At 34.7% G+C, this 23,610-nt stretch overlaps 1 protein-coding gene across 2 annotated transcripts in view; it reads left to right on the top strand.

Moving 5' to 3' along the window:
- The window catches only part of LOC150092689 (tumor protein p53-inducible protein 11-like), a 158,000-nt gene extending 134,720 nt beyond the window's left edge, over positions 1-23,280 (top strand). For both annotated transcript variants that reach the window (XM_090414465.1, XM_090414464.1), the window contains exons 5-6: positions 12,644-12,745; positions 14,574-23,280. In XM_090414465.1, the coding sequence (XP_090270591.1) occupies positions 12,644-12,745; positions 14,574-14,806 (335 nt within the window). In that variant the 3' untranslated portion in view covers positions 14,807-23,280. The remainder of the gene's footprint in view (positions 1-12,643; positions 12,746-14,573) is intronic.
- Positions 23,281-23,610: the final 330 nt, after the last annotated feature.

The raw sequence follows: 23,610 nt of genomic DNA, 5'->3' as shown, positions 1-23,610 counted from the left end.
TCTTTTTTTGCTTATCCTATTATAATTATGTAATAGTAAAATAAAGGGGATCGATAAAAAGTCGAGAAACTCTTGAAGGGGTCGACGGTCAAAGAAGTTTGGCAACCCCTGGGCTAGCATACTGCTAAAACAAGAGCGCCTCTTCACAAATCCATGTAGACTCTCACAGATAACATTACCCTCACTGCCCAATGCTGTATGGTCCTTCACTACTTTCTCCAAGATCTTACTAACTACTGATGACACACAAACTGGCCTATAATTAGACACTTCCAATCTGCTACCACCCTTACGCAATGGCACTATTTTACCTTCCTTCCATTCCATGGGCACCTTTCCCACAGCCAGACTTATTGAAAAGCCAGGTCAAAGGCACTGTCAGTTCCCTAGCACATTCTCTCAAAACTCGTGGTGAAATACCATCCATCCCCACAGCTTTACTGACATCCAGAGTACTACTCAGTATTTGAAACGCACTCTCCTCCTGTACCTCTAAACCTCGAACCTGCCCTATCCCTCTAGCATTAAAACCGACTCCTCCAGGATGAAATACTCCAATAAAGTGTTCATTGAACAATTCTACTATGTCCTCTGCATCAGTCACTCTATTCCCATTTTTATCCCACAATATCATTCTTCCAGAGTCATTTCTCCTCCTACTGGCCACATATCTAAAAAAAAATTCCCTAGAATTTTCTTTGTATCTTAGGGCTAATCTTCTCTCATATTCCAGTTTTGTCTTCCTTATTATACTAGTCACTCTTCTGGCCTGTGTCTTATACTCTTCATGCATCTTCTCTTCACTTGTCTCCTTATATCTCTTCCACAGCGCCTCTTTTTCACATGCAATTCCTGTTTAATGTCATCCACTTTACTCCCAATTGTGTCCTCTTGTTCACTCGTGGTATACAACTTACCATTGCTGCTAACAAATATTCTTTCATAATTTCCCACGCACTAATGATATCCCGGCCTTCCAATTCCTCCTTCCATGAAACTTCCCCAAGTTGACGTCCTAGACTATTATAATCACCTTCTTTATAATTCTACATACGTTCCAGTCTCTTTTATACTCCTGCATGTCTATTCATTTTCCAAGTCAAAACCATATGGTCACTCTCTCCAACTGGTGGGAGAGATGTCATCTCAGTTATTATCAACTCCTCTGGTGCTATAACCAAATCCAAAACTCTTGAACCTCTTGTTCCCTCTATTACATGTTGCCTAAGACATTTGTCCCTCAAGAATTCTAGAAATGCCATTCCCTTATTGCTACATGCATCTTCCTCTCCCCAGTTTATACTACTGTAGTTAAAATCTCCCATAACAATCATTCTTCTTGCACTTGCCAAACTCAACTGTCTAAACATTTCCTGGTCCCCACCCTCTGTACTCTTGGGTCTGTAGCAACACCCCACTAAATATCCTGTCTTGCCCACCTCTGCCTCACACAATATGCTTTCAAAATCACTAGTGTCACTGCCTTCCAAAGTCTCCACTCTTAGAGGACATAAGTCGTCACTTATCATAAACAGTACTCCACCATCATGCTCTGGAAAGTTTTGTTATACCACCACTGCAAATGTGTCAGCAATATCTGTATTCCAATTCAATAAATGTAGGATTAATAGTGTCACAGCAATCCCTCAATTAGTGCACCTAATGCGTTCTTTAAAACAGGTGCATTAATTGAAAATAACTTATGGAAAAAAGTATAATTTGTTCCTCAAATTTCATTTTTTACCCTTGATTTTTTTTTTTATAAAAGAATTAGGGTATGTCTCAGGGCCTAGTTAAAGGAAAACTATGAAGCTGAAAGACAATAAAATATATTCAAAATATAAATCTATTATTCTAGCAGGCATTTTTTTTTTTTTTTTTCATACAACTGCCTCTTCTGCAAATTTTCCTGCTTCTCTCTTCACAAGGGCCAGTCTCTAAGCATTGCTACTTAAAAGTTTCGGTTGCATGAAAAATATTTTAAATTTGTTTCTGTGAAATCTCTTTGGGCTTGTCAGTGATTAAATTTTCTTCATATTCTTCAGGATCTTCCTGCTGTGCATCTAAATTTAGCAGGTCGGAATCGTTCAGTTTCTCAGAATGAGATTTAATTAACTTAGATTCATTTGAAAAGCCTCTAAAATCATTTGCACAATGTGAAAGAATGTTCTTCCAAATAGATCGCATATTGCTAGCAGTAATTTCATTCGACTTTGCGACTTTATAACCAGGCTGATTTCTCTGATTTAGCCAGAAAAGTCTTGGAAGGCATTGGCTTCCAAAAAAAAAAAAAAAAAAGGCCAGTTTCATTGACATTAAATATTTGTTGGTCATAATAAGCCCCCCTTCTTATACAATTTTCTTCAAATCGCTGGATAATTTGCGGCTACCTCCTTATCGGCACTTGCAGATTCGTTTGTGATTAGAACATTATGTAGGCTATTTCTCAAACCACCCAGCACTAATGTAGAATTCTTCTTTTCCATCATTGAAAGCCCTTTCTTTCAAGGTTGCAAAGAGACTTAATGCTTTTGATTTAATAAGGTCAGTTTTTAGCAGGATCTGTTTTGGTTACAATCTTCGATACGTGTACAAAAAAGTCTCTCTAATTCAATCATTATAATACTTTGTATTCAGCAGCTTTGCTTAAAATTGCTCTTATAGTTGATTCACCCCATTTTTTGTGTTCTTATCTTTGCTCTAGACAAGCCTTGTTCATTTTTTTTATTATTTCAAGTTTTTCTTCCAATGAGATTACTTTTTGAATCATTTTCACACTTTCACTTTTTTGCTCACTCATGATGAAAGGTTGGGAAAATACTTTAAAATAAAAAAAAACATAAGCAAAATAATTGCAAAGGAGGTATGAGATATGATCAGGAAAATGCTATGTAAAGCAGATGACATAAATTTTTGCGGTAAATTTGGAACATAGTGTACATGGAAATAGTGTAGTATGCCATTAAAAAATAACTTTGTGAAATGTTTCAAATCAGTAACTAAATTATTTGATCCTGGTGAGTAATTTTCTAAAATGATTAGCCATAAAAAATGTATAGATCAAAAATTTTTTAAATCTAAATTTTTTAAGATGTATATAATCGAATTTTAGAGGCACACTAATAGAGAGATTACTGTATTATCATTTAGTGAGAAATAGTATCTAGAGCAGAAGAGAACAGAGAGGCTATGGACTAGTGAGGTGTTTATGCCAAGAGATCTGAGTGTTATAAAAAGTAATGGGAGAAGTGAAACTGAAAACTTTACTATGAGAAATAAGACTACTGTGTTGAACAGGTTGTCTTCATTCCAATAGAGAATGGTAAGGATATCAGTGTTAGATCTGGAAACTTGAATAACTAGGGCACTATTGGGTTTGTTGAATGAAGAGGAAGAATGGAGTTTACTATAATCAGCAGAACTATGAATAGAATTTGAGTTAGTAAGAAAAGGTCTCCTAGTCAGCTTATCTATGTACACAAGCCATGGAAAGGTTTGGAGAAACTTGCTTCACTCTTGACATCAGTGTATTTATTTAAATATGCTTTCTGTCCTTTGAATGGATTGCCACTTTCCTACCTGGTCATTCACTGCATGTCATGGAGTACTTCTCTTCAGATTTGTCTGTCATGGCTGGGATGTATGCTTGAGTGATGATACCATGGTATTCTCTGGAAGTGAGAAAATGAAGCACAGAAGGGCTATTTATATATGTTGCATCTAAATAGCCTTACCAAGGATCAGAAGGCTCCAGTCTGTTTGACCAGAGGCAAGTTTTCTGAATTCAGGTTCTTCAGTGTATGACTTGAATTTTTTGGGCTTCCTACGGAATTTACATTATAAACAAGAATGAATGTTCTTGTTTTTTAATCTTTAACCAAATTTAAATAAAAGTTAGTAAGTGAAGCATATAAGATGCACATTTTTCACTCCTATCCTATTTATTCTTTGAACTCTAGACACATTCCAATGTTGCATTTTTTTTAATGCTTTCCATACACTGCCAACATCCAAACAGCAACTGATAATACCATGGGATCAAACCTACTAAATCTTCTTAGTCATTGAACCCCTTCCCCCACTGCTATTTAACCTAGAGTTCATTCTGTCACATGCTACTGTACAATGTTGTCTTGCAACAGCTCAAATTTTCACTGCTACCCAATGCCTGATGGATGCTAAATGAGTGATCATTTAACACCCATCAGGTTGATATGGCAATTTATCTACTAGGATTAATTGCTAATAACATTAAATTCTTAAAACATTCTGGATCAGAGATAGCTGTAGAATTCCCCCCCCCCCATTTGGCTAGACAGGGTGTTATTGTTTTAATACTCAAAAATTTGTGCAAGAAGTATGTTCACACTAGGTTACTTGAATATAAAAGCTTTGATATCCCACAATCAAGAATAAAAACAAGAATATAACATTTATAATATCTTGTCTAGTATAATGTACTTTCTATCCAACCGAAAAAATTTTCTGCGACATCTCTGATCCTAAGTACTTTAATATGGTGATACAGATTTTGTTGTTTGTGTATGGATAATGACTTCTGAAACAAAATTACAAGGATAACAGTTAAATCGTAACTATATTTAACGGAATTTACTCGTGGATTTATTATAAGTAAGAAACAAAAGTTCCGCATGTCTTGCTGTCGACTAATTAAGTTTTATTAAGGAAGATAAATATACTCAATTTGTGCAAGAAGTATGTTCACACTAGGTTACTTGAATATAGAAGCTTTGATATCCCACAATCAAGAATAAAAAGAAGAATATAATATTTATAATATCTTGTCCAGTATAATGCACTTTCTATCCAAACCGAAAAAAACACGCTAACCAGTCAAGAGGCTGCGGGTTCAAATCCCGCCGTGGGCATGGATGTTTGGTTGTCTGTGGAAATAGTAGTAGTAGTAGTGGTGGTGATCGGCAGTAGATGGCATTTGGTGTAGTTGCGGTCAGTTGGTGGGTTGTGAGTGGTGGAAGCAGAGTTGTAGAGTGGATCCCCTCCCTCGATGAGTCTTTGGACTCCTGGAGGTGACAAATAATAATAAACTAACCACATAATATATATATAAAAAAATTAATACTTCTAACAGCAGTTGTTTTGAAACATAACATTAATAATAACAGTTTTTTTTTTTAATGTTGAGCCCATACACAGGAGGGTAGTTGGGCTCAACCTATAGTACATTAGTACTAATGTATGGGTAGTGGATTGGGAAAGGAGGAATTTGTTTACATTTGATTTGAATGACTTTAAATTGTATTCCTTGGAAACACAGCGGTGGGAGACTGTTCCACAGTGCAGCAATGAAGGAAAAGGAAAAGAAACTTGTTCTGTTTGTTTCTAGGTGTAATGTGAAGGGATGTTGTGCAGCAGCTGCACGTGTTCCAATGAGCTTAGTACTGAGTGGGGAAATTATTGATATTGTTTCAGATGAGTATTTCTCATGGAAATATTTGTAGAATATATACATACTACAGCAACCACATGTCTGTGTGAAAGTGTGTGTGTGGGGGGGGGGGGGGGGAGTTGGTAAGGGATTGATCATTGATAAGTCTAATTGCTCTCCTCTGTATTGAGTCAAGCATTTTGAGAGAGTTTTTAGGGGCCCCCACCCCATATGTGGGAGCAGTATTCAATAGCTGGGCAGATTTGTGATTTGTATAATGTTAATAGCTGTTCGGGGGTGAAGTAACGTCTTGAGCGAAAGAGAAATACTAGTTTTTTTTGAGGCTGAGGATGCAATTGTTGTGATATGTTTATACCAGGAGAGGTTTGATGTGAGGGTGATTCCAAGAAGCGAGATCTCAACCTGTCTGGAAATTTGGGTATCGTCAAAAAGGATACTGGGAAAAAATGGTTCTTTTTTATGGGGAATAGTACAGAACTGGGTTTTATTGGCATTGAAATTTATGAGGTTTTCCGAACCCCATTGCAGGATGGCTTGGAGACCGGAGTTGAGGATGGTGGTTGATGTTCTGTAGGTTGAGGTAAGTTGTGTAGCGTAAGGCTTATCAAATGCGAGGAGTGTAGTGTGTGCGTGCTGTCATCTGCAAAACTGTGTATTGGGTTGGAGGTCAATTGCAGTAGGTCACTGATATATAGCAGGAGGAGAGTTGGTGAGAGGACAGAAACCTTGTGGGATCCCAGCATTAATTGAATGGTAGGAGGATAGGGAGCCGTCCACCATCACACACACAGTGTGCGTCCAGACAGAAAGCTGGCAATCCAACTACAGAGGTCCTGGATCAGACCGAATGATGGTAGTTTGCCTAGTAGGCCTTTGTGCCAGATCTGGTCAAAGGCTTTGGAGATATCTAGTGCGACCACTTGAGATTTGCCAAACATCTCCATAGCATTTGTCCAGAGATGGGTGGTGTATGTGAGTAGATCTCCTGTTGATCGGCAGTGGCAGAATCCATACTGGGAGTCATTTATTTGGTGAGTGTCTTCAAGATAGTGTGGGAGTTGGAAATTGATATTTTCCATTACTCTTGACAGGAGTGAGGTAAGCGAGATAGGGTGGTAATTTGATGGCAGAGAGCTGAATATAGGCCAATTTCCAGTTTGTGGGATAGATTCCCACAAACTGGAAAAAGATAGATGGAGTAAGAGAGTATATATAGGTGACATAGGATAGAGGTCAGAAGATTACTTATTACCAAAGTAATCTGGTGAGGATTACTTTGGTAATAAGCTCGGTGCATATGTTTGGGTTGGAAGGCTGGAAGCAATAGTCCAACCATGGGAATGCAGCATATAGAAGTTGCAGAGGCTGTCCCATTTGGCACTGTTGTTGTGCCAAACTACTCTTGTATGGGAGTGTCTATGTTGTTGCATTGGGGAGGAGATGAGCACTAGGTTGTGGTCAGAATTGTCCAGTGGGATCACTACTTTCACTGTGTATTTGGAAGGGTCATTGGTAAGAAAGAGATCCAGGGTGTTCAGGGAGTGGTTTGGGTTATCAGGTATTCTGGTTGGCATCTGGACAAGTTGTGTAAGGTCATTAGTGATAGCAAATGTTTCAGCGTTTCAGCATCTCTGCCTGCAAGATCTGTACAACTGGAGGAGGAAAGCCAGCTAGTGTTATGGACGTTAAAATTTCCTAGGAGGATGATTTCGCTATTAGGAAAGTGGGATTGGAAAAAGTAGATTTTTAGAGAGAGGAAATTAAAGAACTCAGGGTGGTTGGTTGTGTTGGGGGAGCGATAGAGACAGCAGATGAATTGGACTGAGTGAGGAAGGGATATTTTCGACCAAAGAAAGTCGAAGTTGGGTGATTCTAGGTTGGATGCTCTTTGGCAAGATATGTCAGAGTGGATGTATGCGCAGACACCACCCTTAGGACGAAAGTTGTTAAAGAGTGATTAGTTTGGAAGGTTAAGATAAGTGGTGCTGGGGGGGGGGGGGGGGGATGTGAGATTTGAGTTTCTGCCAGGAAAAGTAGGTGGGGGTTTAGTAGACTATCGGTGGTAGCTGACACTATTCAGGTTGTAGTTTAGGCCACGGATGTGTAGGGTTTTGTGTCATATGTTGGACTGCATGGGTCTTGCACATTTCTTATGCAGTGCCTGCATGCTGGCTGCTAATGGCATCACTTGGTTTTTCCACCAGTTTGTCTTGTCTGTAGTCAATGATCCAACTGTTGTCATCATTTTGATGTTTTTCTTCGAAGTTGGCTTCTTTGTTCCCTTTGTGCAAATGATAAGTCTGGTTGTGTGCGATTGGGGACAGGTGTCTTTGAACTTGTTGATCACTGTTATTATTTTTGATGTGCTTGTCGGCGTGTCGCAAGTCACTTTAATAGGTGCGGAAAGTTTGTTCCATTCTTCCTTTTATTTATAGGGCCGAAACGATGGCATCTGAAAATATTCTTAGGATTGACATTGCATTCTTCAGCTAGTTTGTTGATGTCCTCTTGTAATCGTTTTCCATTGTGAAGTTCAAAATGATGGTGTTGAGTTTTTTGTTTGGCCTCCATCAAGTTGTTTACCGTTGATGTGATTAGATCGTGAAGTTGAGCTTGCACTGCACTGGTTTTCAATTTGTTCTAGCTTGGCTTCGACTGCACATATTTTGGAGGTAAAAGTTTTCATTTAAAGCATTGATGTACTGTTCGATGTTTTCGACACGTTTACCTATGTTCAGAGGTTGTTTTACCGAAGGCAGGCACAGCAAACAGAAGAACGGCTGGTTCGATAAGTAGCTTTTGCACAGTTTTGTCTATTTTAGTGCAGGAAGCATGCAGCCAGTGGCAACAGAACTCGCAGAATATGCCCTTTTTTTTCTGTCTGTGACACCAGTTTTGCAGCTGCAGCACGTAATAGGTTTGTCAGCAGTGATCGATGGCACCCTGTGCTGGTGAGACATCTGATGCTCATTCGGCGTTGGCTTTTGATGCCACCATTTTTGCTGCGTACGTTACGCATTGTGAGCACTTGCACATGGCTGATTTAAAACACTATTAGTACTTGCAGGTTTTACTGAAGTATTATGCTGCTCAGCACCTGCTGTTAAGGTTTCCATTTGATGGTTAATTTCGATGAAAAAAACATTCACAATAATGGTAAGCTGGGGGAGCACGAGTTTGGAGTACTTATTCACTGACACTGCCTGACAGAAGATTAGTCACGTGCATCATTTTGCACAAAGTCCGATAGTTTACATAGCTCCAAATGCCACGATGAGTGCTATCTGATCATATCGCTTCCTAGGATTCCTTAAATCTTCTTCCCTCTACGTGTTTATCCTGCTTCCAATGCAGGATCCGCATGTTACATTTTGATGCGACTTTTTGTTAGTACAACTCCCAACAGACCTTTAGTTGAGCCTGCCACTGGATGGGGGGTGGGGTATTTTTTTGGCTGTAGCAGTGTGTTCATGGGACCGGGTTTGACTTCTTGCAGGATGAAAAACCCCAGATAAACTTGGGGGAGAGAACCCTGCTGTCCATGCCCGAGACCAGCTAACTTGGCTATGGCTGAGAAAGATCCTTAAGCTCCTCATGTCATAGACAGGAATGGAACCTAGGTCACTCCTTCCCTAGGCATGTGGTTGCAAAGCGCATAGCCACTAGGCTAACTGCGTGGACCCCAAGGATTCCTTAAATATTCTTTTTAAAAACGGATTGTGCTTTAGCTAAGGCAACAAGGCGGAAGACCAATCCATTGCATAGTGTTCTGAGAGAATGTGTGCAGTAAGATCGTTTCTTTCCTTTTATATTCTATGCCATCTGTGTTCTTTACAGATCTCAAAATTTCCAGTTTGTCTAATGTTAGCTTTTCTACAGGTACATGGATTCTTATCTTTAGATAAATCTTCTAGCTTTGTAGGCTGTTTAAAAGTAGTTTGTTAACTTATCATAAATAGAAGCCTTTAAACACTGCTAGTTTTACAAACAGCAGTATTACTTCAGAAAGGGAAACCCATAAATGTTTGCATAATTATTCTCAAAGCAAACAAAGGAAAGGCCATGATTTTCTTACACAGTATTGATTATGATGTTAAAACTATCATCTATCCTAACTGGCTCTTCCACTTAAAGAATGCAATCCAATTTGGTCTTCACATAATAAGACTGATGATCACACACACAATTAGTTTCTTAAAGGATCTACAAAAAAAAAAAAAAAAAAAAAAAAAAAAAAAAACAGGAATATCAAAAGTCCATAAGAAACTAACTCATACAGGAAGATATCCTCACCGGTGTTGGAGATATCGTCCCATAATTTCATCATCCTCAAAAAATTGAGAATTATGACAACCTTAAAGAAACTTGCTACAAAAATAATTAAAGATAAAAGAATCAAGAAACAAAACTCTTGATTGAAAAATTAGACCACAAAGGCACAATTTTCCAAGACAAGTCAACATTAGAACTGCTTTTAAACATATTCGCACTGTACAGAATTACCAAAAGACAGTTCCTTTTTGGAAAAAAATAATGTTGGTGTGTATGCAAGATGCTGTGTACCTGTGGTAAAGCTTGCATATGACAGACCAGAAAATTTGAGATCTGATCCAGAGTATGAAAATGGCCTCGCTGTACACTTCTCAGAATACCATGAAATGGATTGGTCTCCTGCATCAATGCATTTGTCTAGAAGGCAATAGTTTTCAAGGATGTTGAGTATCCTCAGAGCTGATACAATCAAAACCATGGCTTTATCCTTCATGACAATTGAAAATCCCTTTTAAATTTATATAAATTATATCAATAACCATCTAAAGAACTTGTGCAAAAATGACAGTTTCATGTGTCTAATCTACGTTATTACTGAAATGTTATCGACATTTCAAAATAACTGCCATTAGAAAGGGTTCATGCAAAGAGAATACTTTTTGTACATTCTCTAGTATATCTCTATTTGTGACATTGCTGTTAGTTAACAGCGAAACAAGTAGACATTTTATTTTTTTACTATAATAAATCTAAGATTAAAATCCATAAGTATAGGTTAAAGTGCGACTTCTGCATTGATTTAGCTTTCATTATCTCCGTGGCTCTAGCTTTTTATTCCATTCATATTTCAATAATACTCATCTGAGGGCTACTGTGGAGTGGATCTCTCTCTCCTTCCATCACTGTGCAGAGCTGAGGTTGGAACAATGGTAAAGTTCTTTCCAACTGTCTAATACAGTTGTGGTGTCAAATGGTGGTAGGCTTGCCTGCCATTTAGCACAACTGTGGTATACTGAATGGCAGTTGCTGGACTCTAACTTCTTAAGTAAAGTCAGTTTGGAATGGCTGTGGATTCTTGCCTGCTGCTTAGTACTTGAAGTTTTGTGTGCACACACACACACAATGAGAGTTCAAAGATAGCTATTTTGAACTCTAATAACTTTTGTGGTTAGGGTTGAATTTCAAAAAACTTATTACCTCAAAGATCAAATCATCCTGACTAGTAACCATTCTCATAATACGCAGCAATATGCATATCCTAAAGGATGGGTGCGTGTTGCATCACAGCCTCTATAAGAGTATCCTAGTCAAAAAGATCTTTCACACAAAGATGTAATTTATATAGAATAATGCACTTTCTAACCAAGCAAAAAAAACTTTCTGTAACTATCTTTGATCAATATATATATATATATATTTTTTTTTTTTTTCCAGAAGTTGTGACTGTAGTGCAGGCTTGAGTACAAAGCTGAAGGGTTTTGACTTTAGCCATTTAAGATATACTGAATTTTTATTTTGAACTACTTTGGCACACTTAAAGAACCAAAGCAGAAAAGTCCCAAATTCAGTGACTAAATTAAGATTATATCGTTTATTTTGGTGGATCAGGTAATCAGGCCCTGATGAGGCAGAGAAATTGCAGTGGTTACCTAGTTGGTACCATTACAGTGCTGAGGAGCATTAGCTGATCACTCTGTTAAAGAAACACAGCCAAGATTATGGTCAAAGATACCAAGAGAAGTTAATCTGCAGTATATTTGGAAGGAGACCTGGTCAGGAAAAGAGTAAAGATGTTGATATTCTGGTGTGCAATTTGTTGATTAACCACTAAGAACTCAGCATTTCTTTTACCAGGACTACTGAAACTGAAAAAGGGGAGTCAATTATGTTGTAAATGTTAGATAGTCTTGTTCTTTGCATTACAGAAAATCAAGCCTCAGAGATATTGAGAGAGCTGAATTTGAAGAATGGATAAAAAAAAAAGCTAATGGAGGCTGGGAAATTTTGAACTATAGAAGATAAAACATTTGTTTCAAATGTGATGAATGTATGTCATCTGTGTGACAGAAGGAATCATGCAATGTGTAAATTATAGAGCTGAGGTATTGATCATTGACTGACATTTCAGATGTAAAAATAGCTGGTCTGGATTATGTCTGTAAATGGTACACACTGTAATTAAAGCAATGAATATAAATATGGATGCAGATGTTTTATTTATTTTTTTTTTTTTTGTGGTAGAAAAGTTTATTAAAGAGCAGGGTCATGCATGGTTTTGTGGCTAATATCTTCAAAATTCCTTATCCCCCACAAGATTATTTATCAGTGGGTGAGAAAGCCCATTGATCACCGCATTCAGTCTTGTATACTCTCTCGTGGCTAAGCCTCTGCAATTGCTTTTCTACTGTACCCTTCAATATATTTCGTATATGCACTGCATATAAGAAGAGAACATAAAGACAAACTGGATATCCTGCTCTAAAGCAGAATTTCTGGTACTTGAAATGACTACTTTAGGTCCCAGATAAGCAAGGTGATGTTATCTACTACACAGAAATCTAGTTGGAATTTTCCTCCAAGTAATGAGGATATGTTTTTTTTTTTTTTTTTTTTTTTTTTTTTTTTTTTTTTTATGGTGACAATACAAGTCAAGTTTTCTTCAGAGCATTATTTGCAGAAACAAACTACACCATGGTAGGAGAACAGTGGAAGACCATATGTTGCATGCCATCAGCCTGTGAGTGTTATGAACAGTATAATTAATACTTTAAGTTTTCCTTTAAAAACATTGTTTTATGATAGTGGAAAGCAAAGATATATTAGCTAATAAATTTGCTGATTGCTTAATATTCAGATAATTAAGCTTTTAAATGAATGAAAGCAAAGCAGTAGTACTTTTAAATTACACAGTCTAAATCATTAACTATAAAAATTGGGTTCCAGGTCTTGCTCTGTTGCTGTGGAGTTTTTGGGGAACAACAGATAAAGGACTAGCTCGAGGATTTATGGCTGCTATTGCACTAAGTCATGGTCTTCAGCTAATGTGTAAGTATATTTCTACAACTTTTATTAATTTTTCTCTGGGAAATTAATTAGCCACCAAATTTTTTATAAGAAAATCCAGACCAGATTGGCAAGTGTTTGATTTCTTTTTAACTCACATATTTGGTGGCTGGGAAGAATTGTAAGTGATCATGGATTGAGCAATTGTTGTAAGTTGCAATCTTTTATGTACCCACATGTTTGGTTATATTTCATATATGAAAAATAAATTTAAAAATTTGACTGATATTCAATGTTATCTCATACAATTGGATGTAAAGATGTTTTAAAACAATAGCAAATGCATCGTTAAGCTGGCTAGTTTAGAACCTGTCTGATACCACTTAATAAGCCAATATTTTCTTTCACATTGCCCTATACCTAAAAGTCCTCCTCTTTCATATTACAGATAATCGTGTCTTTTATATAGTTTTGGCACTTAATTGGGCTCTTCTTTGCGCTTCCTTATGGTCTTTTCCACGAGCCATTATAATAGTACCAATTCTTTTGAGTAATCGGGAAACCATGATGAAATACTGGGAAAAAGAAGCAAAACTAAATATTCTAAACGAATTAGAAGAGAATGGCATCTGGTAACTACAGAAGAAGCTATCTTGGATTCTTAGCTTCTTACTTAGAGCATTGTCAATCTCAGTTGGGCTTTTTCCACATAAGGTTTCAGTTTTGATATATATTTGTTGGTTGTGTAATATCTGAACCCGATTTTGTTTAATACTCATTCCAATAGGAATGAGAATAACAGAAAGAGAAAATGAATGCACTGTTCATGGTTAGTTTGCCTTCCAACCACACACACGGTATGCAGAGCTTTTGAAATGATCCTAATAATGAATGAATCAAACAATATTAAATTATTATCAAAGTATTAATATTTCTCTTCTTCACACTTTAGTGAAGAAGAGGAATATGAAATTCAACATCACACGTACTAAATTTGTAGAGAACATTTTGGCCAATGTATCTGATGTTGCTGTTATACCAAAATAGTTATAAAATTCATCCTTGAAAAGAGAGTGGGAGAGGAATTCTGTTCCTGGATATTGTGATCAGACACCTTTCTATTTATAGTAAACACAAGCTATCATATGAAATTCTGCTTACTTCTTTGAAGAATAAGGTTATCGGAATAAAGTTCCTAACTTAGTAACTAACCAAGATTGGTATCTGTTCATATAACAGCTTGTTAAAATTTCAATATCAGAAGATCCATATAGGGTTTCCAAGATTAAATTTAAACTTAAGATTGTCATGCACATCTATCTTTCTGAATATTATTCTGCCAGAGGCTGTTATGGTTCTTGTTTTCAGACGTTTACAATAGTGTAAACTTTTCATGTAGTGAAAATTGCATTGCAAGTGGTTAAATAGTTATAACATTCATCAAGACTTGGATAGTATGGAATACACTTACTCAGGTGTTGTGCTTTCATTACTTGAAGTGCACTGTTCTCATTTGATATGAAGCCAACATTATCATCACTTGAGCAGTATTCAAAACATGCATAGCTTATAAAATTAACAGGTACTTTTTTATCACAGTGTTTCACAACTGTGAGAAAGTATCAAAACTGATACTTTATATTGCTGAAAGTTTTTTTTTTGTCATAATATAAAAAAGATTTCTAAAAATAAAATATTAACAATTTCAATATCCTTAAGAAAAAATTAGTCTTTTGCTTAAATCAAGGTGAATCATGATATTCTAAGTACCATATATATTGTATTTTTGGTTATTTTAATCCTGAACTTATTAGTCAATATGCAACCAAAGAATTTGTGTTATGTCACTAACAGGTAGTAAATATTTCAGCTCTCATGACCCAATTATGGCAAGTCGAATGGATGTGGAAGACCCTACTGACAGTAACTGTGCGCACACTGTTTGTGCTACTGAATCTGTTCTTCTACCGTGCCATAGGTTCTACAACTGCAGGACTCAGGAAAAGCACATCATTCAAAGATTTACGTGAGATAGGTGGAAAATCGCCAGACAGTACTACTCCTCCATTTGCTACTACACCAACTACCAAGAAAACTGAGTGATGTCAAAAATTTATATAATAGTCTAATGAGATTTATATATATAACTGAAAACAAGTCACAAACTAGCCAGCAGTATAGTAAGCATTTTTGCAGTTTCCAATCACTTTAGCAGTTGGAAGGGCTGTTACATCAGTCAAGATATATTTTGTTTTTGTTTTTTTTTTTCCTATCCAAAACACTTGTAAAAAAAAAGAATATATTTGCTTATTATTCCAATTTCACTGCCTAGCAAAATGTTATATAATTTTGAAATGTCAATCATCCTCTGTAAAAACAATTATACACAATTCTTTCATTTTTTTTTTAACAATACATTCTTTTTTTCTGTTATACAACTTAATTTGCTTATAATTTTTCTCTTCAACTTTATTTTTAAATTTAAAAATAAACTAGAATTGTATTATAGCAAAACAGTTTTTCCACTGGTAAAGAAAGTAAATTATTCTTATTTCACCCAAATATAAGCAAGTACAGATTTGTACATTAAATACCTTCAAACCTTGGCAGATGGAGAGAGAGAGAGAGAGTTATTTTATGGGATGCTAGGGTATCCCATAATGCAATGTGAAATAAACTGCTTTTTAGTAGCATAGTCTTGAAGATATATCACATGCAAACTTATGTTCACATATATCTGTGTAAAATAAGGATGAAAATAAGAAATTTTTGTCAATTATAGTTTTATATTTTATTAAACTTCTGTAAATCATAAATAATACTTTGATCAAAATTTTTGATGGTAGATATCACTTTTGGAACTGTTGAATCCAGTGTCACATAGCATTCCTTGTTACATAGAACAAGGATGAAAAACTTCAATAGGTATTTTTCATTGGGACCAAATAGTGATATTAACTGATACTTTATATTGCTGAAAGGTTTAGTTATGTTATAATAATAAAGATTTCTAAAAATAAAATATTAACAAAAAAAAAAGTAAAAATAAGGTTCACTATATGCAAATCTGATCATGGAAAGATCCCTTTGCACTTTAACCAACATGTGAGAAATGCTCTTATCTGATGAGATGTCATTCTCGATGATATCAAAATTTTAATCATAATACATCAGTGACATTGAAATGAAGGGAGATTTTTTGTGTACAGAAATTTTAATTACCGTATATTATCGCGTATAATACAAACTAGAAATTTTGTTTGAAAACTAGCCCTAAAATGCCATGTATAATGCAATCTGTTAATCTTGTTCCCTAACATTATAAATAAAACAATATGAATTAACGAAAGAAATATTTACTTTAAAACAATGTCAAAATCCTTTAAATTCTTCATCTTTTGAGTCATCAAACATTTCAGCTGTAGGCATTGCGTCATCCGTGTACCAGTCATCATCATGCTTTAAATTTTGTTGTACGTCATCCTCGCTTTCGTATATGATGTCATCTCGGATCCATCCATTGAATTACTTATTCCACATTTAAGAAATGAGCGTCGAATCATTTCAGATGGTATCGAATCCTGAGCTTCTTTAACCCAGCTGGTGACTAGGGTGATTTCAGGCTTCTGAAAATTCCCACCCTTTGTCATCTTCACCAAACCAGATGATATCCATTCTCTCCATTTTTCACGTAAGTGATCTTTAAATGGCTTAATCAAGCGGCTGCAAAACGGAAGTTAGACCACCCGGTATGACTGCTATGTCTGTATGTAGCTCACGTGCTTTCTCTTTGCTTGCTTCTGTTAAATGCACCCGGAACATATCCCAGACTAGCATGCTTTGTTGACGTAACAAGCTACCTGGACGTATCTTCCATACTTGATTCAGCCACAATTGTACACCTTCTTCATCCATCCAACCTTCCTGATTGGTGCAAACAAAGACACCTGGTTGAAATTTCATATGCTTCGGAATTGTCTTCTTTTTAAATATCACTGTTGGCTTTAATTTGGTTCTGTCTGCCATGCATGCTAGAACAATGGTAAAATGCGTTTTTTCATGTCCCGTTGTTTTTATGAGGACACTCTTTTCACCAACTGAGTTTACTGTTCGATTCCAAGGCATATCAAAGTACATGAGCATCTCATCCATATTGCCTATTTGGGAAAGTTCATATCTGTGACACTTCCATAAATTTATGGAAGGACTCCACTTTTTCTTCAAGTTGCTGTGGTAACTTCTGTGCAATTTTTATTCGGTGTCGTAATGTTAATGCTTTGCATTCCATAAATCTGTTGCACCACTCAGGTGAAGCAAGAAAAATGAAATACCTGGTGGGTCCTTGAATTTACAATTCTTGAGTTGTAGAGCTCAAAAACGAACTGCATTTCTTGTTACTATAATGCCATCTTGTCGTTGCATCAAAATCCATTCATTTAACTCTTTGAGTTCTGGAAAGGATGCTACATCTCCACGACAGGCATGTTTCGTTTTGGGGATTTTTTCAAGACCATCTTTTTGCTTACGCCAAAGTCTAATATTAACTCTCTGCTACACCAAATTCTCTCATAGCAACACTGTTATTATGTTCTTCTGCAAACTGCATGACACTCAATTTAAATATCTTTCTTGTGTTTACGTGCATATATCATTCACTCAATTTAAATCCTGCTTCAAAAGATGAACGTTAAGTTTCTGTTGGCTCATTTTCAGGCTAGGTTTGTTTAATGAATAATATTTAAGAACTGTGGTTAAACTGATATAACTGTGCTAATATCTCGCCATGGGGCGATATTAGCACTACTTGCATTACTGGCTTTATGCGCAGATAAGATGCATGCTCGGTCGCTGAATATGAGTGGGTTAAGTAGATTTGGTTGCATAGGCATTATATATTGTGTGTGAAAGTCTAATAAGATCCGCACATAATGCGAACCCCTAACTTTAGAGCATAAATTTTTTGCATTATACGCGATAATATATGGTAAGCTAAGCATGCACCACTTGTTTCATTTCATATATCCAAATTAAAAGTTAAAGATGAAAACAATATATCAAAAACTTCAGTAACTGCTTTTAGACATGTATAAATGTACACATAACAATGCTGCCTTCATGAATTCCTGCAAGCTCAGTGGTACTTCCAAATTTTGAATTTATCTTGCTTCTTAAAACCTTTCATTATTATAAGATGCAATAAAACATTCTTTTGTAAAAGAATGTTACAATAAACCTACTTCAAAAAGAAATAAATTTAGTGTTATTCTAATGAAGAAATACAGTTCAAATGTAATCTTTAGGTATCATTTTGTATCCCAATAGGCTTTTTTTTTTGTTAGTCTGAACATACTGTTTGTTAAAAGGAAAGTTGTATATGTAAAATGCAACAACCATTCCTATTAATTACTATACAGTCCTTCATGATCTTGAAAATAAGCAATGGGATTTAAATCCCATTGCTTATTTTCAAGATCATATGTTATATGATAATTACTTGTTTTCAAGGGTTCTTTCATATGGATAAAGTAGTTAGTCACTGAGTGTTGAAGTTCACTTCTAAACTAATTTTGAAACATTTTTGGCAGTGGTCTTCTTGCATTTTGTACTGCTACTATGTAAATTTAAGCATGGTGATAAAGGGAGATGAAAGAGAACTCTGCTTTTCAAACATTTTTGTCTATATCCAGCAAGGATTTAAACAAGCACAGAAAATTGTCAACATAAGAATGTGTATATATATATATCACAGCTATTTCAGACAATGAGAAAAAGGTTGCTGTCTACCACTATTCTGTTTTCAGAGTGTTTTGATTGTTTCAATCACTTTAGCATCAAACTTATCACCATCTGTGTTTGCAAATATTAAAATCAGCTTATTATAGAACTGATATTAAGTTATTTTTCCAAAGGGGGGGGGGGAGGAACTTAATGTTATTGTTTTGAATTATGTAACTTTCACCCACCAAAAGTTAATCAGTATCATTTGTGAGCTAAGGATTTTTTCAATATACAGTATATATAAAATCTGGAAACCAACATGGAACATTTTATAAGCCAATTTAGGCCTCAAACAAGAAGGGTATTAGAGTAGGCAATGAAATTGAGTTTCCACTTCAAGTGGTGAGTACCAGTTATTCTTATTACTTAACTAAGTAAAACTGCTTAAAATCCAACAAATTTTATAAGCAATACACCTGTTCTTTTGCAAACACTAACGACATGAAAGTAAAAAAATTGTATTTTGTTTTATTCTACTTTTACATTAATGCTGGTGAAAGATACAAACTGTTGGGATGCTTACTTTACACCACTCAGGAAGCTCTAAAAAAAATTCTTAAGTGGATGTACTAAATTTTCTGAAAAAATTGTAGTTTTCTTCATTTTCAAAAGGCACGAACATAACAAAATGGGACCATTATAGCCCAACTACACAGGATCTCTCCCATAAAATGATGCAAAAGAACACTCAAAAAGCAGCTGGCTGTCTAGAAAGCAAGATCACCCAGAAATAAGCTGTGATTAATTTCAAAAATCTTCTGCAATTGCAAAAATCTGTGGATCTGTCATAATTAACAGGATGCCAAGAAAAATCTAAAAAACTTTTTTCTTCAGCTAAAGGTGAGAAAACTTTCATCAAAATCAAAAATTATGCAGCTTCAGCCCTCTGATAACTTCACTTGTAGTGACCCTTATGTTACAAAAAAAATTAAGAAATTGAAATTTCTTGTAGAGGTAATTGAATAACATTGATGCACTTCTTTCATTCTTCCCACTCCTCTTCTCGTTTATAGGATAAACAGTTTCATTCCTTAACACAGAATAATTAATCATTCTATGCACCAAATGGTACAATTTTTGATTATGCTGTATATCGTAGCATGTGTTTTAGCTTTCAGTCAGTACACACTACAGCTGGTGTCATCTATGCTCCAGTATGTCAGCCCATTGCTATTCAAGTATCCAAGTGAACTATTCACTAATGTGCACTGGAGGAGAGTGATCGAATTAGAAATCAGTCAGTTGTCTGCATTCTTTATGGTATATGTTAAGTTATTATTGGGAGTTTTTCCAGGCCCTAAAGTTTCTGCAGAAGGAAAATGCAACAGAATAAATTTCACAGGCAAGAGGCTTTTGTAAAATTCAGAAATGTACATTTTACAGTATTGAATTTTCTCCAGTTAAACATTTTAAAACTAAATCTATGTTTCTCAATCAGCAGTATGCATAATAAAGAGATAATCTTAAGTGTATGAGACAGTTCTGTGAAATTCTAATTGGATAAGTTCTGTTGCTCACTTTTATTGTTAATCTGAAAATAGATCTTAAATTCAGAACATCTTTTCTTTATTTATTCAAAAAAAAAATAAACATTTAATTTCTGCTTTGGCTCAAAATATTTTTTTTTTTTTTTTTTCACATACAAAATTGGGTGGAGACAGATGTAGAATAGGTGCCCCTCTCTCGATGAGTCTTTGGACTCCCTGGAGGTGTCACGTAATAATTTTGGAAAAAAAATTGAGAAATGAATTTCCTGCATATTTTACAAAAAGAAGAGGGGGAAAAAGAATGAGTGACAATATTAACACTGAAATCAATTTCTCACCAGGTGTGTGTGTGTGGGGGGCTACTGAACAGAGGTTAGCAGTTGTACATAAATAATGAATATTGCTTTAAATTAAATAACATGGTTAACATAAGCAATTTAGAAGATACATAATTTAAGCAATTGTTATAACAGATAAAGGATAACTGATGTTACTAACAGTGGTGTTACCAATACTGCAATCTTGGTTGACCTTTTAGTACATTTTCTGCTCTACAACCAACTACCAATTCTTGCTTCACTGATATGCAAGTCATCAGAAAAATGAACACATTGAGTGTTAAAATAAATTTGATACTCTAAATATATTTGTATATTAAATTACATCACCACTGATTTATCGGACACTGGCTAACTAACTCAATGTTAATGCAAGATATTGCTTTATCCAATGATGTTTTTTTATGACTATAAATAAAATATGTAAAAGTAAAGGACAATTCACAGTTGCCATTTCATGCAGCTTTTTTTTTATATATATATTTTATATAAAACACTGAGATAGTGAATTGGGTGTTAAAGATGAAAATAACCAATCCTATGTTGACATGAAATAACATTACCAAAAAACACAATGTTCAGGTGTATTTGCAGTTTTTTTTTTTTTTTTTTTTTTTTTGGGGGGTGGAGGATACATCTTTTGGAATTATAAATTTCAGCATTTTGATATGACAAGCATTAATAATAGACATATATAGCTACAGAATTATTGGTTGCTTTGTAGCAAAGTGAGAGAGGATTATGAATAATTTACCTCTCCCTGCTCTCCAGTTTTGTTTGCTTTACTTGCAAAGAAATGGCTAATGTCAGGGAGAACCTCGTACATTTTTCACAAAATTATAGAACATGTTTGAATAATACTTCTGTAAAATTTTAACTTCAAGGATCAAAAAAAAAAAAAAAACCTTTGTTGATTACCTTTCTTCTAGGTTTACCACAAATATATTTTTTCCCTTTGTACCCAGATATTTTGAGTTAAAATAAAAAAGGAGAGTAATTTTTCTAGCATTAATCTCTAAAGCTAAAAATGTGAGTACAAAATGACATGCAAGTGGTTAGTTTCCAGTACAGTTATGCTATGGCAGTGTCAAAGAGAGTCACCAACAGATAGGTACACTTGTTTCTTCTGCAATCCCAGATAATTTTAGCTAGTATTGGCTCAAATATTTTGCAAACAATTATTGCTGGATATAAACTGGACAATATTTGAGATGAAGTTTTCCACACAATATTGAAAGTTCTAGTATCAGAATGGTTAAATTCATGAAATGTGTGCATATATACATATGGGATTCCACATCTCAAAGCAGATAGTCTTAAGATTATGTCCTGTATGGTTAAGATCAATTCCTCTAAGAGGCTTCCTATTTTATTATTATTTTTGTTTAGAAGTACCCCTTTATTATAATGTCATTGGCTTTTTTACTCAATTTCGAGGCCATTACTGATGTTTTAAAGACAGATACATGACGAATATATAGGAATAATAATTCGGACATACCTTTGTAGGATAATGCTGGTTGTCTTCTTATTCAGCAGCATCTGCCGTATGGAAGAAGAATGAATATTCTATGAATAGGCATATGAATAAGAAGACATCCAGCAACATCCTACAAAGGTATGTCAGAATTATTATTCCTATATATTCATGTATCTGTCTTTAAAACATCAGTAATGCCCTAAAAATTGAGTAAAAAGTCAATGAGATTATAAAAAGGGTACTCCTAAACAAAAATAGGATAAACAGTCAAAAAATAATACTTACTTACTTAGAGGAGCAACATGGAAATTTTTCCAGAAATAATTCCTATTTTATTTCCATCAGTGTAGTCTTACAAGTAGGACTACACTGTTACACAAGTTTAACACCACTACCTCAGCATAAGTTAGAAAACCGCATCTCTGATGGATGTGTGTATAGGAGGATGCTGATGACCTAATTTAGAAAATACTGTATTTCTGGAACTCTGACAATTTATCTATTTATCTTTTTTTTTATAATTTATTATAAAAAAAATTTTATAATCAATTTATTTTTTCTATATAATTTATCTATAAAACAAAATGATGACTTCGAATACTGTATATTTAAAGTATTATAACGTAATCAATATATATATTCCTTCTTTTGAATCCGAAATTCCACTTTGAGCATGTTTTTTAACTCATAGAAAATAAGATGCATCATAATGCATTTTATTCTAAACCAAACATTCATAACTGAAAATCAAAATGAATGTAATCATTGGATACTGAGTTGGTTTGATGTCAGAAAGTATAAAATAACTGTCAAAATTTCAAAGGAGCACTTACGAGTAACAGTTAAGAAATTACCATGCATTTTCAATTAAGATATTTGCATTGCCTATTCTGTCTGACCATTGTTTTCACTACATTAAATCAATTACTTGAAAATAAATTTAATAAAAATAAGTCATTACCATTCTTATTTCTGATAATTTTTACTAGACTTTGTTAACCTAGCACTTCTACATGAAAGTTTGCAGGCCACAATCATTTAAAATTATAAACTGCAAGAGAAATGAATTGATAGACAAATTGAAAATATGTTTTTAATACTTAAAATAGGACCGAAAAGTATTATTCAGTGCTACTTAAGCATAATTTAATATTTGCCTAAGAAAATAAAATGAAGCAACTGAATGTGAACTTCTATTTGCATTAAGTGTTCTGGTAAGTTGCTCACTAAGCTAATAGAGAAATATCTACATATTAATATCACTATCTGTCAATCTTGTCAACATGATAAAGTTACAGATATGTTTGGCAAAAATATATTCGTATAGTAGTACAGATGTTTCTTTTATGATATTAGCACACTGGCAAAAATAGCTGATTTTAAAAGTGGAATTTAAGCTTATTGTGGAGTATCCTGTAAATTTTCACCATTGGTTAAGACAAGAAGAAAAGAAAAAAAAATGTATGTATATGTACAATGTAACATGAATAAAGTATTCATAATCAAACATAGTTGCGTGTAAAATTCGATCTTCCAGAGCATTGTGATCTGATATAAATTATCATTCAGAGAAAAAAAAATCCATTTCAAGTCATACAAAATTATTTCAAATTCAGGTGAAGAAACCTTTTCACCTCTTATAAATCACTGTCATTCAAAAATTATGAAAGCTGTGATAAGATACAATCTAGCAAACTGCTTCTCCCCTTAAAATTCAAAAGTTCTTTTTATCATCAAATTCTTGACATGTACCCTCACAAGGTGTACAGGATATAATAGTCTTCCTCTTTATTTACATAAAATTCTATAAAAATAAATATTAAA

The sequence above is a fragment of the Typopeltis vanoorti genome, chromosome 25 (genome assembly GCF_054136105.1).
Source record: "Typopeltis vanoorti isolate ZY-2024b chromosome 25, IOZ_Tvanoo_1.0, whole genome shotgun sequence".
Classification (NCBI taxonomy): domain Eukaryota; kingdom Metazoa; phylum Arthropoda; class Arachnida; order Uropygi; family Thelyphonidae; genus Typopeltis; species Typopeltis vanoorti.
Note: the sequence above shows the minus strand (reverse complement) of the source record. Positions and strands in the feature narration are given on the sequence as shown.